The 15565-nt window shown below is 40.7% G+C and overlaps 2 protein-coding genes across 2 annotated transcripts in view; one reads left to right on the top strand and one right to left on the bottom strand.

Moving 5' to 3' along the window:
• Positions 1–4524, top strand: part of flii (FLII actin remodeling protein) — a 71375-nt gene extending 66851 nt beyond the window's left edge. Inside the window, exons 26-30 of the mRNA XM_059979673.1 lie at positions 736–864; positions 1496–1602; positions 2012–2117; positions 2887–2952; positions 3516–4524. Of these exons, the coding sequence (XP_059835656.1) occupies positions 736–864; positions 1496–1602; positions 2012–2117; positions 2887–2952; positions 3516–3650 (543 nt within the window). The 3' untranslated portion in view covers positions 3651–4524. The remainder of the gene's footprint in view (positions 1–735; positions 865–1495; positions 1603–2011; positions 2118–2886; positions 2953–3515) is intronic.
• An 8478-nt stretch (positions 4525–13002) lies between these two features.
• The window catches only part of llgl1 (LLGL scribble cell polarity complex component 1), a 92994-nt gene continuing 90431 nt past the window's right edge, over positions 13003–15565 (bottom strand). The window contains exon 23 of the mRNA XM_059979672.1: positions 13003–14688. Within this exon, the coding sequence (XP_059835655.1) occupies positions 14679–14688 (10 nt within the window). The 3' untranslated portion in view covers positions 13003–14678. The remainder of the gene's footprint in view (positions 14689–15565) is intronic.

Here is a 15565-nt window from a genome sequence, read left to right as displayed (position 1 = left end):
AAGGCACTGCTGAGGCCTTGCCTAGAGTGTTGTGAGCAGTTTTGGGCCCCTTATGTGCTGACATTGGAGAGGGTTCAGAGGAAGTTCACAAGAATGATTCTGGGAATGAAAAGCTTATCATATGAGGCACAATTGATGGCTCTGGGCCTGTACTCATTTGAATTTCAAAGAATGAGGGGTGGGGGCTTCTTTCTGAAACCTTATTGAATGTTGAAGGGTCCAGATAGAGTGCACACAGAGAGGATGTTTCCTATGGTGGAGAAATCTAGGACCAGCGGGCACAGCCTCAGAATAGAGGGATGACCATTTAGAATGGAGATGAGGGATTTCTTTAGCCAGGTGGTGGTGAATCTGTAGAACTCATTGCTCCAGCCTGTTGTGCAGGCTGGGTTATTGCATGCATTTAAGGTGGAGGTTGATAGGTTCTTGATTTGTGAGGGTGTGAAAGATTATGGGGAGAAGGCACGAGAATGGGGTTGAGAGGGGAATGGATCATCCTTGAAGAAATAGCGGAGTAGATTCAATGGGCCAAATGGCCTAATTCTGCTCCTATGTTTTTTGGTCTTGTGGTAATCCAGGGATGAGTTGCAGTTCCTTTCTCAGCTGTCTTGTTTGTTGTCCATCTCCAGTGTATGAAGAAATTGTGCGTGTAAATGGTGCTCTTTAAATATTCAATAAGAAGAATTCATCTATACTGTTTGCTGTGCATGATTACTATCTTTGCTAATTCCTCAGGTTCCCTTTGAGAGTATTGATAACCAAGGTATTGTCTATACCTGGGTTGGACGTGCAGCAGACCCAGATGAGGCCAAACTTGCTGAAGATATCATGAATAATATGTTTGATGAGACATACAGCAAACAGGTGAATGTTCCTTCAAAATTATCTTAAATTATACTTCATTTTCTGTTTGTAAAATTACTTTCTATTTTGAGATAGTTAAAGTTGCTTTGAATTGACACTGGAACCAAAAGGCAGTTACCTGTCACCACTTTTAATTTTGCTTTTGCTTCAGTAGAGCTGGTGTGTATAGTGAGCCCATTACCTTGCTATTCTCCTTCTGTTTGAATGGCTCAGACAGACCTTCCTTTAAAATCCTTCTTGTGACTTCTCTACTTACCACCTTCCCCGCCAGTTTCCTCCTTTTTATTTTGGTATGCTGGGGAAAGGATGTCATTGTCAGCGAGCCACCTGAATGAGGTATATCTGATTTTAAAAAAACAAAGTGCAGAGTTAATTCCACGTACGCTTTAGAATTACATTGTATAATTGTGATTCACTGAACATGAAATAAATTGGGTAATATGAAGAAGGTGGATGCAGATGACAATGCCCATTCCACAAGATCATGTTTTTAAATTCTGTTGCTGCCATAAGGTGTAGAAAATTTTGTCATTAGTAAGGATTGAGCAAGTGAATGACCACAGCTCCTTGACCCACCAAGTTCCTCCAGCTTGCCTTATTTTGCTTTAAATTCCAATTTGTTGTATTTTAGGTAATCAATGAAGGTGAGGAGCCTGAGAATTTCTTCTGGGTTGGAATAGGTGGAGTAAAGCAATATGATGAAGATGCAGAGTACATGAAGCACTCTAGGCTTTTTAGGTAAGTGAGCAGAGGGGGAGGGGGGAGGAGGAAGGAATATGTTTACCATAACAATTCTGAGCTACCCCCATGATGCAACCTGTAAGCACTATGTGGTTATACAAGAAATTGGCTACGAGCTTCAGTCTTTGTCATGTTAGCTTGCCCCTGGTCATGATGCGAGTAGATTTACATTTAATTTGTGGTCATGATCTGGAGTTTAGTCTCTGAAAGGTGATGTATTAGCTGCTTTGAAAAGAGAAGTGGATTAATAAAAGAAAACTAATAGGACTACAGCTAAAGTGCCAGACAGTGGGACTGCACAGGACTACCTTAAGCACCATGGCCTCTATCTGATGTTGCTTGAGTTCTGGAAAAGTGGTGGGATAACCACTGAATGTGACACTTACACTGTTGTCCTTCCTTTAAGGTGCTCCAATGAGAAAGGTTATTTCTGTGTGTCAGAAAAGTGTTCGGATTTCTGTCAGGATGACCTTGCAGATGACGATATCATGTTACTTGACAATGGAAAAGAGGTTGGTACTGAATGAATCAGACAGAGGAACCAAACTAAAATTTAAGCATGATGAATTTAAATGAGTTACCTTTATAGGGTGCACTCGTTTTTGGGAATAATCCCTATAAATATAAAGTGATAGTTCCTTAATCACAAATGCAGTTGTCAGCACAAAACTGCCAAATGCAAACTGAATGAATTTTAGCAGTGTGTTGTATAAAAACATAAGAGTATGCTCTTACATCTCATTTATCTGTAATGCACATTCTCATTATTGTTTTACCTTGTTCCATTGCAATTACTCTAATGATTTGAGCTGTTTGTATCAGAATACATTGAAAAGCTTGTCTTGGATTTAACAATAATAAACCAATTCCAAAAAGGCTATGCAAATAGGCTTAATGGAGTTGGTGTTTTGATCGCTGCATTGTGGCAAGGTAACAATGTGTGGAATAGTTATATTGGTATATAATGCATTTGGATAATGGAATTGCAGATAACAATATCTGAAAGAGGGTCTTAACCCAAAGCATCAACTGCTTATTCTTTTCCATAGATGCTGCCTGACCTGCTGATTTCTTCCAGCATTTTGTGTGTGTTGTTGAGATTATCTGTGATTAGTAGTACCACTATTGCACAGAGAGCATAAAGCAAAATTGGAATTAAGGCTGGAATCGCATTGTAGATGCCCGGTAGAACACTGCAGTACTACTGTTAGAATAGAAAATTCTAGGAAAAGGGAAAAGTAAAATGCCCAGTTTAGAATATTTTTTTTTCTGACTTTTCAGGTTTACATGTGGGTAGGAACACAGACCAGTCAAGTGGAGATCAAACTAAGCCTCAAAGCTTGCCAAGTAAGTGAAAGATTTACAAACAGTGATAAAGGCACTCTGGTCAATTCCATTGCAAGAAATGCAAAACCACAAGATCTACACTTAGCTCAAACATGGTGTAATATCTACCCGTAAGAGTCTCCTTGCTCAATCTGGATAATTGAAACCAATTTCTTTCTGGGAAGTGACATCACCTCAAACAGAAATTGATCCAGCTTTGCTTTGAAGACTTAAGCCATTCAAGAAACCCACTGTTCTCGTGGAATTAAATCATCTCTGGCTACTGCATCTATATCTGATGCCTTGGAACAAATTGTAAATCAGAGCAACATTTTGTATTTTCTTTCCTTGAACTCCTTGACTAACTCTCAATTTATATTTTTTTTAGTCCACATTGATAAACAAAATGCTTTTTTGGAAGCATTATCATTAAAGTTAATTGCTCAAGTTATAGTCAGGCTCTGATATGATTTCTATCTCCAAATTTAAACTGTTGAACATTCCCATATTTGTTAATTCATATTTTGTAATTTTTTTTAGTAAACCTTTATCAGCAATGTAACAAAGCTATTTCTCTTTCATAGGTTTATATCCAACACTTGAGAGCCAAAGACAGCGAACATCCACGTAAATTACGGCTAGTCCGGAAAGGGAATGAACCCCATAACTTTACACGCTGCTTTCATGCTTGGAGCATCTTCAAAAAACCACCTGCTTAAGCACTTGCCCTGGAATGGGCAATTTTATTGACCATTCCTTTACACAGATATAGGATGAGTAACGAGGGAGTCCACCCTCACAAGGATCTGTTTTTAAAGCAAAATTTTGCTTTGCTCAAAGCATTTTTTTTCATTCAGCTACCTGGAACTGCACTGAAGACTTGATCAGCCTGCTGTTAGTCTATAACTGGGATAGTATAGTTTTGTTCTTTGGGTGAAGAAAGGATGTTACTGCTGGATCAGGAATAGAATTGGGGTATTTCCTAATTTAAAACTTTCTACACTAATGCACAGCCTTATTTATGCTGTATGAAAGAACATGGTGCTCAGTGTGAAACCAATATTCCTCCCTCTGTCAGTTTCAAGAATGTTACTGTGCCAGGTCTGCACTTCAGAAATCAATTATATAGAAAGGCTGATAGTATCAGTTGAAATGGTTTGGATGTGCTGATAAATCTCAGTAGAGCCATTGTGGAAAACAGTTCCATAATCCCTGTTGACCAAAAACTTAAAAAGCACCATGGCAAATTTAAATGATGCTTTGGGAGGAAAGTTAGTGCCAAAATAAAGCATTATTTAACTTCAAATGTCTGGTGTCTACAACTTCATGGAGAAGAATTTCAAAAAATAAAAATTTGATTATTGTACAATTCACATTTGCCAAAGCATACAAGAACCACCAGTGTTATATTTTATATAAAGCTAAGGAATTGCATTGTGATCTTGAATAGTGATAGTTGGGCATTTAGAATTATCTTACACTGAAAATGGGTGATCACGAACTAGCCTTGGTGTGATGTCAAAGCAATTTTATTAAGACATTTTTGACATGTAATAAGTTATTTAATTCCTGAAAATAAACAAAGTGATAGCATGTAGTTTTTGAAGGAATAACTGTTCTTACTCAAATTCTATATGTAATTATATTATAGATCATAGAAATCTACAACACATTACAGGCTCTTTGGTTAAATGTTGTGCTGATAATGTAGCCTACTCTAAAAACTTGCCTAGAATTTCCCTACTGTAGAGCCCATTTTTTCTAAGCTCCATGTACATATCTAAGAGTCTATTAAAAGACCCTATTGTATCTGCCTCTACCACAGTCACTGGCAGTGCATTCCACACACCCACCACTCTGAAAACTGATCCCTGACATCCCCTTGATACCTATTTTAAGCACATTAAAACTATGCCCCCTCATGTTAGCCATTTCAGCCCTGAGAAAAAGCCTCTGGCTATCCACACAATCAATGCCTCTCATCCTCTGTCACTCCAAGGCGAAAAAGGCCAAGTTCACTCAACCTATTCTCGTAAGGCAACTCTCCAATCCAGGCACTATCCATTTAAATCTCCTCTACTCTCTATAGTATCCACGTCCTTCCTGTAATGAGGTGACCAGAACTGAACATAATACTCTAAGTGGGGTCTATCTAAGGCTGTAACATTACCTCACTGCTTTAGACTCATTTGCACAGTTGGTGAAAGCCAACACAGCATACATCTTCTTAACAACACTGGCAACCTGTGCAGCAACTTTAAGTGTCCTATGGACATGGACCCCAAGATCTTGCTGATCCTCAAACACTGTCAAGTATTACCATTAATATTATATTCTGTCTTCAAATTTGACCTACTGAAATGTCTGGGTTGGACTCTATCTGCCACTTCTTAGCCCAGTTCTCCATCCAATCGCTGTCACACTATAACCTCTGACAACCCTCCAGACTGTCCACAACTTGTTTATATACAAAGAAGCTGCAGTAAAAGCAAAGTCCTTGAGTCATACTGCTCAAGGCCAGGAAGGTAGGAACTAATTCTAGGCAATATAATTGCCTCCCATTACAACATTATAAATCACTGGCAACTTTAAAATTAGTAGGGAACAAGTATTGTTGCAACAGAAGAATAAGGTGTGGGATTATAGAAAGGTAACAGAGCCTTCATTAGTTGTAGCTTTCACCTCCAATCTCAGGTAATACAAACACATTGAGCCTCTACCATTGTTGTAATTCAAGGATTAACCTGACTGCAGGCACAGAGAAGACATATTGACCTGACTAATAAAGCTTATAATCAAGGTAATTGAGGATTGCCAGTCTCTGACAACCAAGATTTGCAAAGCTTGAAGTGAAAAGTTTGCCAAACTCCTTTTAGGTCAACAGGAAAGGGGACCGCTGAGAACCCTCAGTTTGCTTTCCATATCAGTAAGGAGAAAGGATACGCATTGTACCAAAAGAACAGACAAGTCGGCAGAAGATGGAGTGCTGCTGTTTTAAAAAAAATTAAATCAATTCCTTAGAAAGAGGTGATACGGGAACAAAAGATGTAGAATCCTTCTGGCTGGAGTTAAGGGTAAAAAGATCCTGATAGGAGTTTTGTACAGGCCTCTGTACAGCCAGGATGTGAGCTACAAATTACAATATCAGATAGAAAAGGCATGTAACAAGGGCACTGTCATGATAGTTATGGGGGGGGGGGGGGGTGGAATTCGATATACAGCTAGATTGGGAAAACCAGCTTGTTGCTGGCTCCTAACAGAGGGAATGTGCAGAATGCCTATGACAGGGCTTTTCAGAGCAACTAGGGAAACAACAATTCTGGATTGGGAGTTATGTAATGACCCAGATTTAATTAGGGAGCTGAAGGTGAAGGAACCCTTAGGAGACAATGATCATAATGATAATTCACCCTTGCACTTGAGAAGCAGCAGCTAAAATCCAATGTGTCAATATTACAGTAGAGTAAAGGAAATTAAAGAGGGAAGAGAGAAGAGCTGACCAAAGTTGAGTGGAAGGGGACACTAGCAGAGATGATGGCAGAAGAGCAATGATTGGTGTTTCTGGGGGAAATTAGGAAGGCACAGGAAAGATACATCCCAAAGATGAAGTATTTTAAAGGTAGGATGAGGCATCTGAGGCTGACAAGGAAAGTCAAAGACAGTATATAATAAAGCAAAAAAAAAGGAAGGTAGAGGCTGAGAACCTTTTAAAAAAATAACAAATGCCTTAAAAATGAAATATGAAGGTAAGCTAGCCAATAATCTAAAAGGGGATACAAAAAGTTTTTAAAGATATGAAGAGTAAAAAGACAGGTAGAAAATGATGCTGGAGAGGTAGTAATGGGGGACAAAGTGGCAGACAAACTTGAGTCTGCATTGTGGAGGACAGCAGCTGAAATGAGAGTGAGTGTTGTTCCTATTGTTAAGGTGCTTGGGAGCTGAAAAGTCTTAAGGTAAACAAGTCACTTAGACAACATCCCAGGGTTCTGAAAGAGGTGGCTGAAGAGATTGTGTTGGCACTAGTAATGATCTTTCAAGAATCACTAGGTTTAGGAATAGTTCTGGAAGACTGAAAATTACAAATGTCACTCCACTCTTGAATGGAGGCAGGTGAAAGAAAGTAAATTATAGGCCTGTTAGCCTGACTTCAGTGGTTGAAGAGAGATTGTTGTCTTTTGGGGTACTTGGAGGCACATGTTATAATAGTCCAAAGACAGCATAGTTTTCTTTGGAAAATCATGTCTGACAAATTTGAATTTTGAGGAAATAAGTAGGAAAGTCAGTGGATGTTTTTTATTGGGTTTTTAAAAAGTCTCCAAAAAGGTGCCCAATGAGGCTGCTTAATGAGAGCCCATGGTAGTACAGGAAAGGTACTAGTATGGATAGAAGATTGACAGGCGACGAGTGGAAATAAAGCGTGCATTTTTTGGTTGGTTGTTGGTGTCTAGTGGTGTGCCACAGAGATTGGTATTGGGGCCACTTTTCACATTGCATGTCAACTGATTTGGATGAAGGAATTGATGGCTTATGGCCAACTTTGGGGACAATACAAAGATAGGCCAAGGGACAGGTAGTATTGAGGAAGCAAGGAGTCTGCAGATCTTTCTCAGTCAGAGATCGGCAGCGAGAGGTGATTCACAGGCAAGTGTGCATTAAAAACAATGCTTTGCAAAGTTTCAGCATTGGTTCAGCAGCCAGAGATGGGGATTCATTAGCAAGGGAAAATAAAAAAGGCAGGGGCTGTTGTTGGAGTAGACTTTGTTAAAGTGAGGATTTAAGGCTTCAGTGAGGAGAGGCTTGAATAAGGAAAGGCAAAAAGCTAGAGTTTATTTATTGACTCCTGCTTTATAATTGCACTTAGAACAGTAGAGATGTCAAGGAGAATAGTGGAATGTGGGAAGGAAGGAGGGCTCCAGTGTTCGTGACAACTTTACCTGCAACAAGTGCATCCAGCTACAGCTTCTAACACTCCACCTTAAGGAGTTGGAGGTAGAACTGGATGATCCGGAGTTCATTTGGGAGGCTGCCGGTGTGATAGACAACATGGAGGGGTAGTTACCTCAAGGTGCAGGACACAGGAAACTGGGTGACAGGGTTGTGAAAGTGGTTAAGTAGCCAATGCAGAGTATGCCTGTGGCCATCCCCCTCAGCAACACATTAGATACTATTTTGGGAAACAACCTATCACAGGAAAGGCATAGTGGTCAGGTCTCAGGCACCGAGTCTGGCTTTGTGGCTCAGAATTTAGGCAGGAAAGAGGAAAGAAGAGACAAGCTCTGGTGATAGGGGATTCGTTAGGGGCACAGACAGGAGATGTGGATAAGAACGATATTCCCGGATCGTATGCTGCCTTCCACATACCAGGAACCGGGATATCTGGGATTGAATTCTCAGCATTCTCAAGTGTGGGGTGAGCAGCCAAAGGTTGTGACCCACGTAGGTACCAATGGCATAGGTAGACAGAGGTGCAAGGCTATGAAGTGAGTTCAGGGAGTTAGGTGTTAAGGACAGGACCCCCAGGATTCAGGATTGCTACCTGTGCCATGTGCTAGTGAGGCCAGAAATAGGAAGATCATGCAGTTTATCACATGGCCAAGGAGTTGATGTAGGAAAGAGGGCTTCAGATTTTTGGATCATTGAGCTCTCTTCCAAAGGTGGGACCTGTTCAGAAGAAACGGGTTGTAGCTAAACTGGAAGGGAACCAATATCCTAGCGGGGAGATTTGCTAGTTCGGCACAGGGGGTGGGGTGGTGGTTAAAACTAGAGTTGCAGGGGGAATGGGAACCAGAGTTCCAGAACAGATAGTGGAGAGGTTGTGGACACAGATGTTGCCAAGACCTCAGAGTCTGAAATCAAAAGGTTAAGCATGGTGCAACTAAAGCAATAAGTTGCGTATATTTCAACACAAGTAGTATCATGGGAAAGGCAGATGAGCTCAGGGCATGGATCAACAAATGGAATTATTGTAATCCTTAGGGAGAATTGGTTGCAGGAGGGACACGAATGGCAGCTTGGCAATTGTTTTAGGTACAACAGAGCAGGAGGGATTAAAGGGGGATGGGTGACATTACTAGTCAGAGAAATTTTCACGGTAGCGCTCGGTCAGGATAGACTGGAGAACACGTCTAGTGAGGCCTTAAGAGTAAAACTCAGGAATAAGAAAGGTATGACTATGTCAATGGAGCCCTCCCCTGACCCCACAAGGAAATAAGTCTGCGGGATTTAGAGGAACAAATTATTAGAGAGATTGCAGACTGTTACAAGAAACACAAGATTACAATAGTAGATGATTTTAACCTTTCTACATGACTGGGACACCAATACTGTAAAAGGACTAGATGGGATAGAGTTTGTCAAATGGGTTCAGGAAATTTCCCTTCAGTACATTGAAGCCCTAACAAGACCATGTGCAATACCCAATCTATATTAGGGGATGAGACAAGTGAAGTTTGTGCAGGTGAACATTTTGCATCTCATGATCATAATGCCAATAGTTTCAAAGTAAACATGGGTGGCAGAACCTCAACCCATGGACCAGACCCAGATTGGAGAAAGGCCAATTTTGATGGTAGGAGTGGATAGGAGGTAGCTAATGTTGGGCCATAAACCAAAAATTATAGGCTGGTGAGCCATCAACAGCAGTGGGAAAGTTATTGGAACGGACTAAATAATGAGTATTTGGATAAACAGGGACAGGTGAGGGTAGTCTGCATAGCTTTGTGCATGGTAGGTTGTGTCTAACCAATCTTAGATTTTTTCAAGGAAGCTACCAGGAAAGTTGATGAAGGCAAGGCAGTGGCTGTTGTCTACATAGATTAAGCAAATCATTTAACAAGGTCCTGCATGGGAGGTTGGGTCAAGAAGGTTCAGTCACTTGGCATTCAAAAGTAGCAGCAAACTGGATTAGGCATTTTGGCTGTAGTAGAAAACAGAATGGTAGTATATGATAGCCCCTCTGGAGACCCGAGACTAGTACCACAGGGAGCCATGCCTGGTCCATTGTTATTAGTCACCTATATCAACACTCTGGATGATAATGCAGTTAACTGGATTAGCAAATTTGCAGATGACACCAAGATTGGGCTGTAGTGGACAGTGAGAAAGACCATCAGAGCTTGCAGTGGATTTGGAAAAATGGGGTGAAAAATGGCAGATGGGATCTAATGCAGACAAGTGTTGCATTTTGGGAGGACAAATCAGTGTAGTTCTTACACAGGGAGTGGTCGAGGTCTGAGGAGTGCAGTATAACAAATTAATCTGGGAATGAAGTCCATAATTCATTGAAAGTGGCATCACATGTAGGATCATAAAGAAAGCTTTTGGCACATTAGCCTTCATTGATCAAAGTACGAGTACAGGAGTTGGAATGTTATGTTGAAGTTGTACAAAACATTGGTAAGGCCTAATTTGGAGTACCAAATGCAGATTTGGTCATCTACCTACAGGAAAGATTGCAAATAAGGTTGAAAGAGTACAGAGAAAGTTAACAAGGATGTTATAAGGAAAGATGGATTATGAGGGATATAGATAGCAGGCTTTTCCCACTGAGGTTGGTTGGGACTATGATTAGAGGTCATGGGTTAAGGACAAAAGGTTTAAGGGTATACACAAGAGGAAACCTCTTCATTCAGAGGGTTGAAAGAGTGTGGAATGAGCCACCAGCGTAAGTGGTGGATGTGATTTAGATTTTAACATTTAAGTTTGGATAGGTACATGGATTGGAGGGGTATAGAGGACTATGGGCTGAAGGGTCTGTTTCTGTGCTGTAAGTCTTGGACAGATTGGGGGAATGGGCAAACTGGCAGAAGGAAAACAAGTATAGGGAAGCATCTGGACGTGCACCTTTGAAGAATGAATAAAGGCATGGAAATTCAAAAAAAAAATCAGATAGAAAGGGACTTGAGTCCCTGTGCAGGATTCCATAAAGATTAATGTGTAGGTTCAATGCGGCAAGGAAGGCAAATGCAATGTTAGCATTCATTTCAGAGGACTAGAATACAAAAGCAAGAACATAACGCTGAAGTTTAATAGGTAATTGGTCTGTCCACACTTGGAATATTATGAGCTGTTTCAGGCCCCAAGAAAGAATGTGCTGGCATTGGAGTGTGTTCAGAGGAGGCTTACAAGAATGATCACAAAACAAAAAAGGGTTATATATGGGGCACATTTGATGGCTATGGGCCTGTACTTGCTGAAGTTTATAAGAATGAGGGAAGATCTCATTGAAATGTATTGAATATTGAAAGGTCCAGGTAGAGTGGATGTGGAGAAGACATTCCCTATACTTGTTTGGGGGCGGGGGAGTCTAGCACCAGAGGGCACAGACTCAAAATTGAGGCACGTCCATTTACAACAGATGAAGAAAATTTCTTTACCCCGAGGGTGGCAAATATGTGGAATTCATTGCCACAAGACAGCTGTGCAGGCCAAGTCATTTGGTATTTTTAAGGTGGAGGTTAATAGTTTCCTGATTAATCTGGACAGCAAAGGTTAAGGGGAGAAGGCAGAATGGGTTTGAGAGGGATAATAAGTCAGTCATAATGGAATGTCAGAGGAGACTCGGCAGGTTGATTGCCTCATTCTGCTCCCATGTCTTATGGCAGTTAATAACGTGGACAAGTTAATTCATTGCATAGATGTGGAGTTCAGCTAAGGTATGCAGGTAGAAGGGAGAATACTTAGGGTGGTAGGTGCAGCACTAGTGGTTTACTTTAAATTGGATGGTGTCACCCTACCCTCAGATGCACATCTAGTATTACATGCTGGTGTGCAGAGGGACTTGGGAGTGCTTGTGCATGAATCACAAATGGTTGGTTTGCAGGTGCAGCAGGCTGTCAAGGCAGCAAATGGAACGTTGGCCTTTATTGCTCGAATTTAAGAGCAGGGAGGTTACGCTGCAACTGTACAGGGTACTGGTGAGCCCAGACCTGCAGTACTGTGTGCAGTTCTGATCCTCTTACTTGGAGGATATACTGGCTTTGAAGGCAGTGCAGAGGCTCACCAGGTTGATTCCAATGATGTGGGGGGTTAGACTATGAGGAGAGATCAAGTCTCCTGGGACTATACTCTGACATTAAGAATAGAGGGGATCTTACAGAAGTATAAAATTATGAAAGGGATAGATGAGACAGAGGCAGGAAAGTTGTTTCCACCGGTAGGTGAGACTAGAGAACGGAGCCTTGAGATTCAGGGGAAGTAGATTTAGGGCAGAGATAAGGAGGAACTGCTTTTCTCAGAGACTGGCAAATCTGTGGAATTCTCTGTCCAATGAAACAATGCAGGCTACTTCAGTAAGTATACTTAAGACAAAGTTGGAAAAACTTTTGCATGGGGGTTATGGGGAAAAGGCAGGTAGGTGGAGATGAGTCCATGACCAGATCAGCCATGATCTTATTGAATGGCAGAGGAGGCTCAACGGGCCAGATGGCTGACTCCTGCTCCTATTTCTTATGTTCTTTCGTGTCTTTGGAATTGGGCAGAGGGTAGGGAAGAACCAGTGAACAATTGCAGAGGACCAGCTGATCTGTCAGCTGCTTTTCTGAGGCTCCATACAAAAACTCCTTGACTATTGAGTACAAGAGACTTCACCTTAATTGCATTAACATTGCTCAGTGGTTGGAAAGACCCCTTCAAGTATGTTCAACAGACAAGTATTACACTTTAAAAATCAAAGCAAACAACTGCAGATGATTGAAACCCACAATAAAAAAGGAAAATGCCGGTGACACTTGGATCAGGTAGCATCAGCGTAAAGAGAAATAGGTAATATTTCAAGTCAAGGATCCCTTATCACGGCTGGATCTTCAATTTATCTCTTGTCGGTCTCTGACTACAAGTCATTTGTAGGTTTTTAATCTTCGAGTTCCACATAAAGCAACTGAAGGGGGAATGCCACTGTTCCTCAATTATTGAGCCAAGCACTTGAATGATCTACACACCAGGAGCTTATAAATGGGATTAGTAATGACTAGTGAGAGTGAAATGCTGAGTTCTGTTGTGTGATGGACTACCTTTACCCTCTCCACGGGAGTTCACCTTCAGAGCTCTAGGAAAAAAGCTAGCACCAGTGAGTTAAGTTCATGAGACACTAGATGCTTTATTACTGTTAAAAGCAAAATCCATTAGTTAATGTAATGAGCTTTTGTTCAACAGCACACATTCTACAAGAAAATGATATTGTAAACAGCACAAAGTTCTTAAAAAAATACTGGAATTTTCACAGTGCCTGCGGAGTCAATATCAAAGTGTCTAATAATGACAAATACAGACAGAAAGATGCAAGTACCAACCGCTTTCCACACAAGGGAACAATCCTGTGAACAGCCCCGTAGAAATTGCAAAAAAAAAATCCTTCAAAAAATAAAGGAGGCGTATTTACAAATAAATTGTACCATTCTGCTTGACAGTCAGTAAAATTAAAGACAAAAATCACACCAGTGCAATACCATTCTATTCAAGAGATATGACCTATGTAACACTGTTGGAAGCACAGTTAGATATGATATCCAGGGTAATGAGATTCAGCAACAGCAGGAAATGATTAAACATTTAAGACCATCAAACTTTGAGAACAATTTCAGATTTCTTCTTCTATCAGAAGAAACTGCGAAACAAGCAATTAAAACATTATTCCCCAATCGTAGAAAAGGTCATATCGTTGTCATTTTGATGATCAACACTAGAAAAATAGGAGAACCCAGGAAGATATTTTTCCACTTTGTGCACAGGTGTTAGAGAGGGGTGGAGAGGGGAACCCTTATTACTGACACATTCAGATGAAAGCCGAACATAAAAATTGCTTGAGTCTAGCTATTGAAAACTGTACAGTTGAATTATTAAAAACAGCTTAAAACTGGTCATATGCCATCTAAACCTGGCATTGTAGAATGCATGTATGCTACAGTGAGGTTAGTCACACCCTCAAGCCCATTGAACGTGCAAGTGCATTGGCGAATTACATTGAATGTCAAGGAACAATTATACATCATTTCAGAAAGTGGTTAAAATGTAGCATAGTTAAACTTGCTCCAAGGTGTAGATTGCACCGAATTGGTTCAGACACTTGTTTCATTCAAAATTCAACCATTACTATGCCGCAAACTGAAAAACTAAATCAGCTCTCTGGAAGAGGGCTCCACTGTTCTCCCAGGGCTACTTCAGAGAGGCTTCAGTCATCATTGTTCAACCCTTTATAGGAAGGTAAAGGTTATTCGGGAAAATCTACTGAAGGATTCTTATTCATTGAAACCTTCTGTACAAAACAGAAAAGCTGCAAAAGAGAGTCAAAAACTTCCTTGAAATTTAATTCCTTTTCAAAGTCTGGAAACAAAATGTGATTAATGTTATTTAAAGCTGATTCTTAGGCAGGCATATTTGTGGGGAAGAGAGTCAGACTGATGATCTACTTTCCAAATTTGAAGTTCCTTCATGTCAAATTTTGGCTTTTTTATTTCAGCCATGATATCAGAGGTGCCTCTCACAGACCATATGAAACTCAGTCTTTATAAAGTTATCTGTGTGTAGTGTTGGGTAAGAATGAAGGCAAGTAGGAGGCTGCTGGTTCCACATGTAGATTCAAATAGTCTTAGAAGAAAATGTCTTTTGGCACAGAAGCTGTGACAGTTTAAACCTCCGTGAAATCGATGTCCATGACCCCAATGCAAGGTTTGGGTATTGATGTGGATAATATTCCCTTTTCTGTACAGCTAACCGGTCACATTGCAAGGTATCCGAAGTTCCTCATTCCACTAACAGTCCCTGAAAACAAAGAGATTCCAGATTACAAACATAGAAGTCTTTCACACATTCAATAGATACACTGAACCAGAATCGGTCACTTTTCCTCTTTTCACTCAGATTAGTGACTCAGTTCTGCCTGAACCAACTCAGCCAGTAAATGATAGTGAATTCACCTACGTTCCTTTGTTACTGGCTCCTGTGAAGCACTTCAAGACATTCAGTAGGTTAAAGGTACTACACAAACTGTTAGCATTAGGAGCTGGTTTATTATTAATGAAAATCTTTACAAGCCATCCAAACCGATCATACACTAAAACACAAGATAGTAGAAAAGGGGATGAAACAAAGCAGAATGCAGCATTGCAGAGAAAGTGCAGTGCAGGTAGACAAAGTGAAAGGCCAGTTACACAGACAGAGGGATCAAGGGTTCATCTGTAGCACGAAATGAAAATCCAGCAACGAGGGAGACAAACTTAAGCAGTTAACTGTTAAACACACTGAAGAGCAGAGCAGGACAGGTAAGCATAGACCTCTGTATGGGCACTTTTGTTCTCATTAGGTAGACTAGATAGAATGCTGCTCAATATTGCAGTGAAAGGGCTACAGCGGGAAAGAGTAAGGCCATGAAGATAGCAGAAATGGAGTCATCTTGAACAGCAAACACCAAGAAGCAATAGAACAAAGTTACAATGGCTGGCTTAAAAATGAGTTGCACTTGCCTCCTTTTAAGGCTAATTCATCTCATGGGAACTTAAAAATTGTCATCTCTTGTAGTTCTTGGATATTGGAAACAGTCCTCCCGTCTCTCATAGGCCTGGTTTATGCTATCAGCTCTAAATCTCCAGGGGACTCATTTGTCAGAAGTGTTAGAAAATAACTGACTCTTACATAACCT

This window comes from Hypanus sabinus, chromosome 9 (assembly GCF_030144855.1).
Source record: "Hypanus sabinus isolate sHypSab1 chromosome 9, sHypSab1.hap1, whole genome shotgun sequence".
NCBI classification, from domain to species: domain Eukaryota; kingdom Metazoa; phylum Chordata; class Chondrichthyes; order Myliobatiformes; family Dasyatidae; genus Hypanus; species Hypanus sabinus.
The sequence above is the reverse complement of the archived record's forward strand: the minus strand, read 5'-3'. Positions and strand labels throughout refer to the sequence as shown.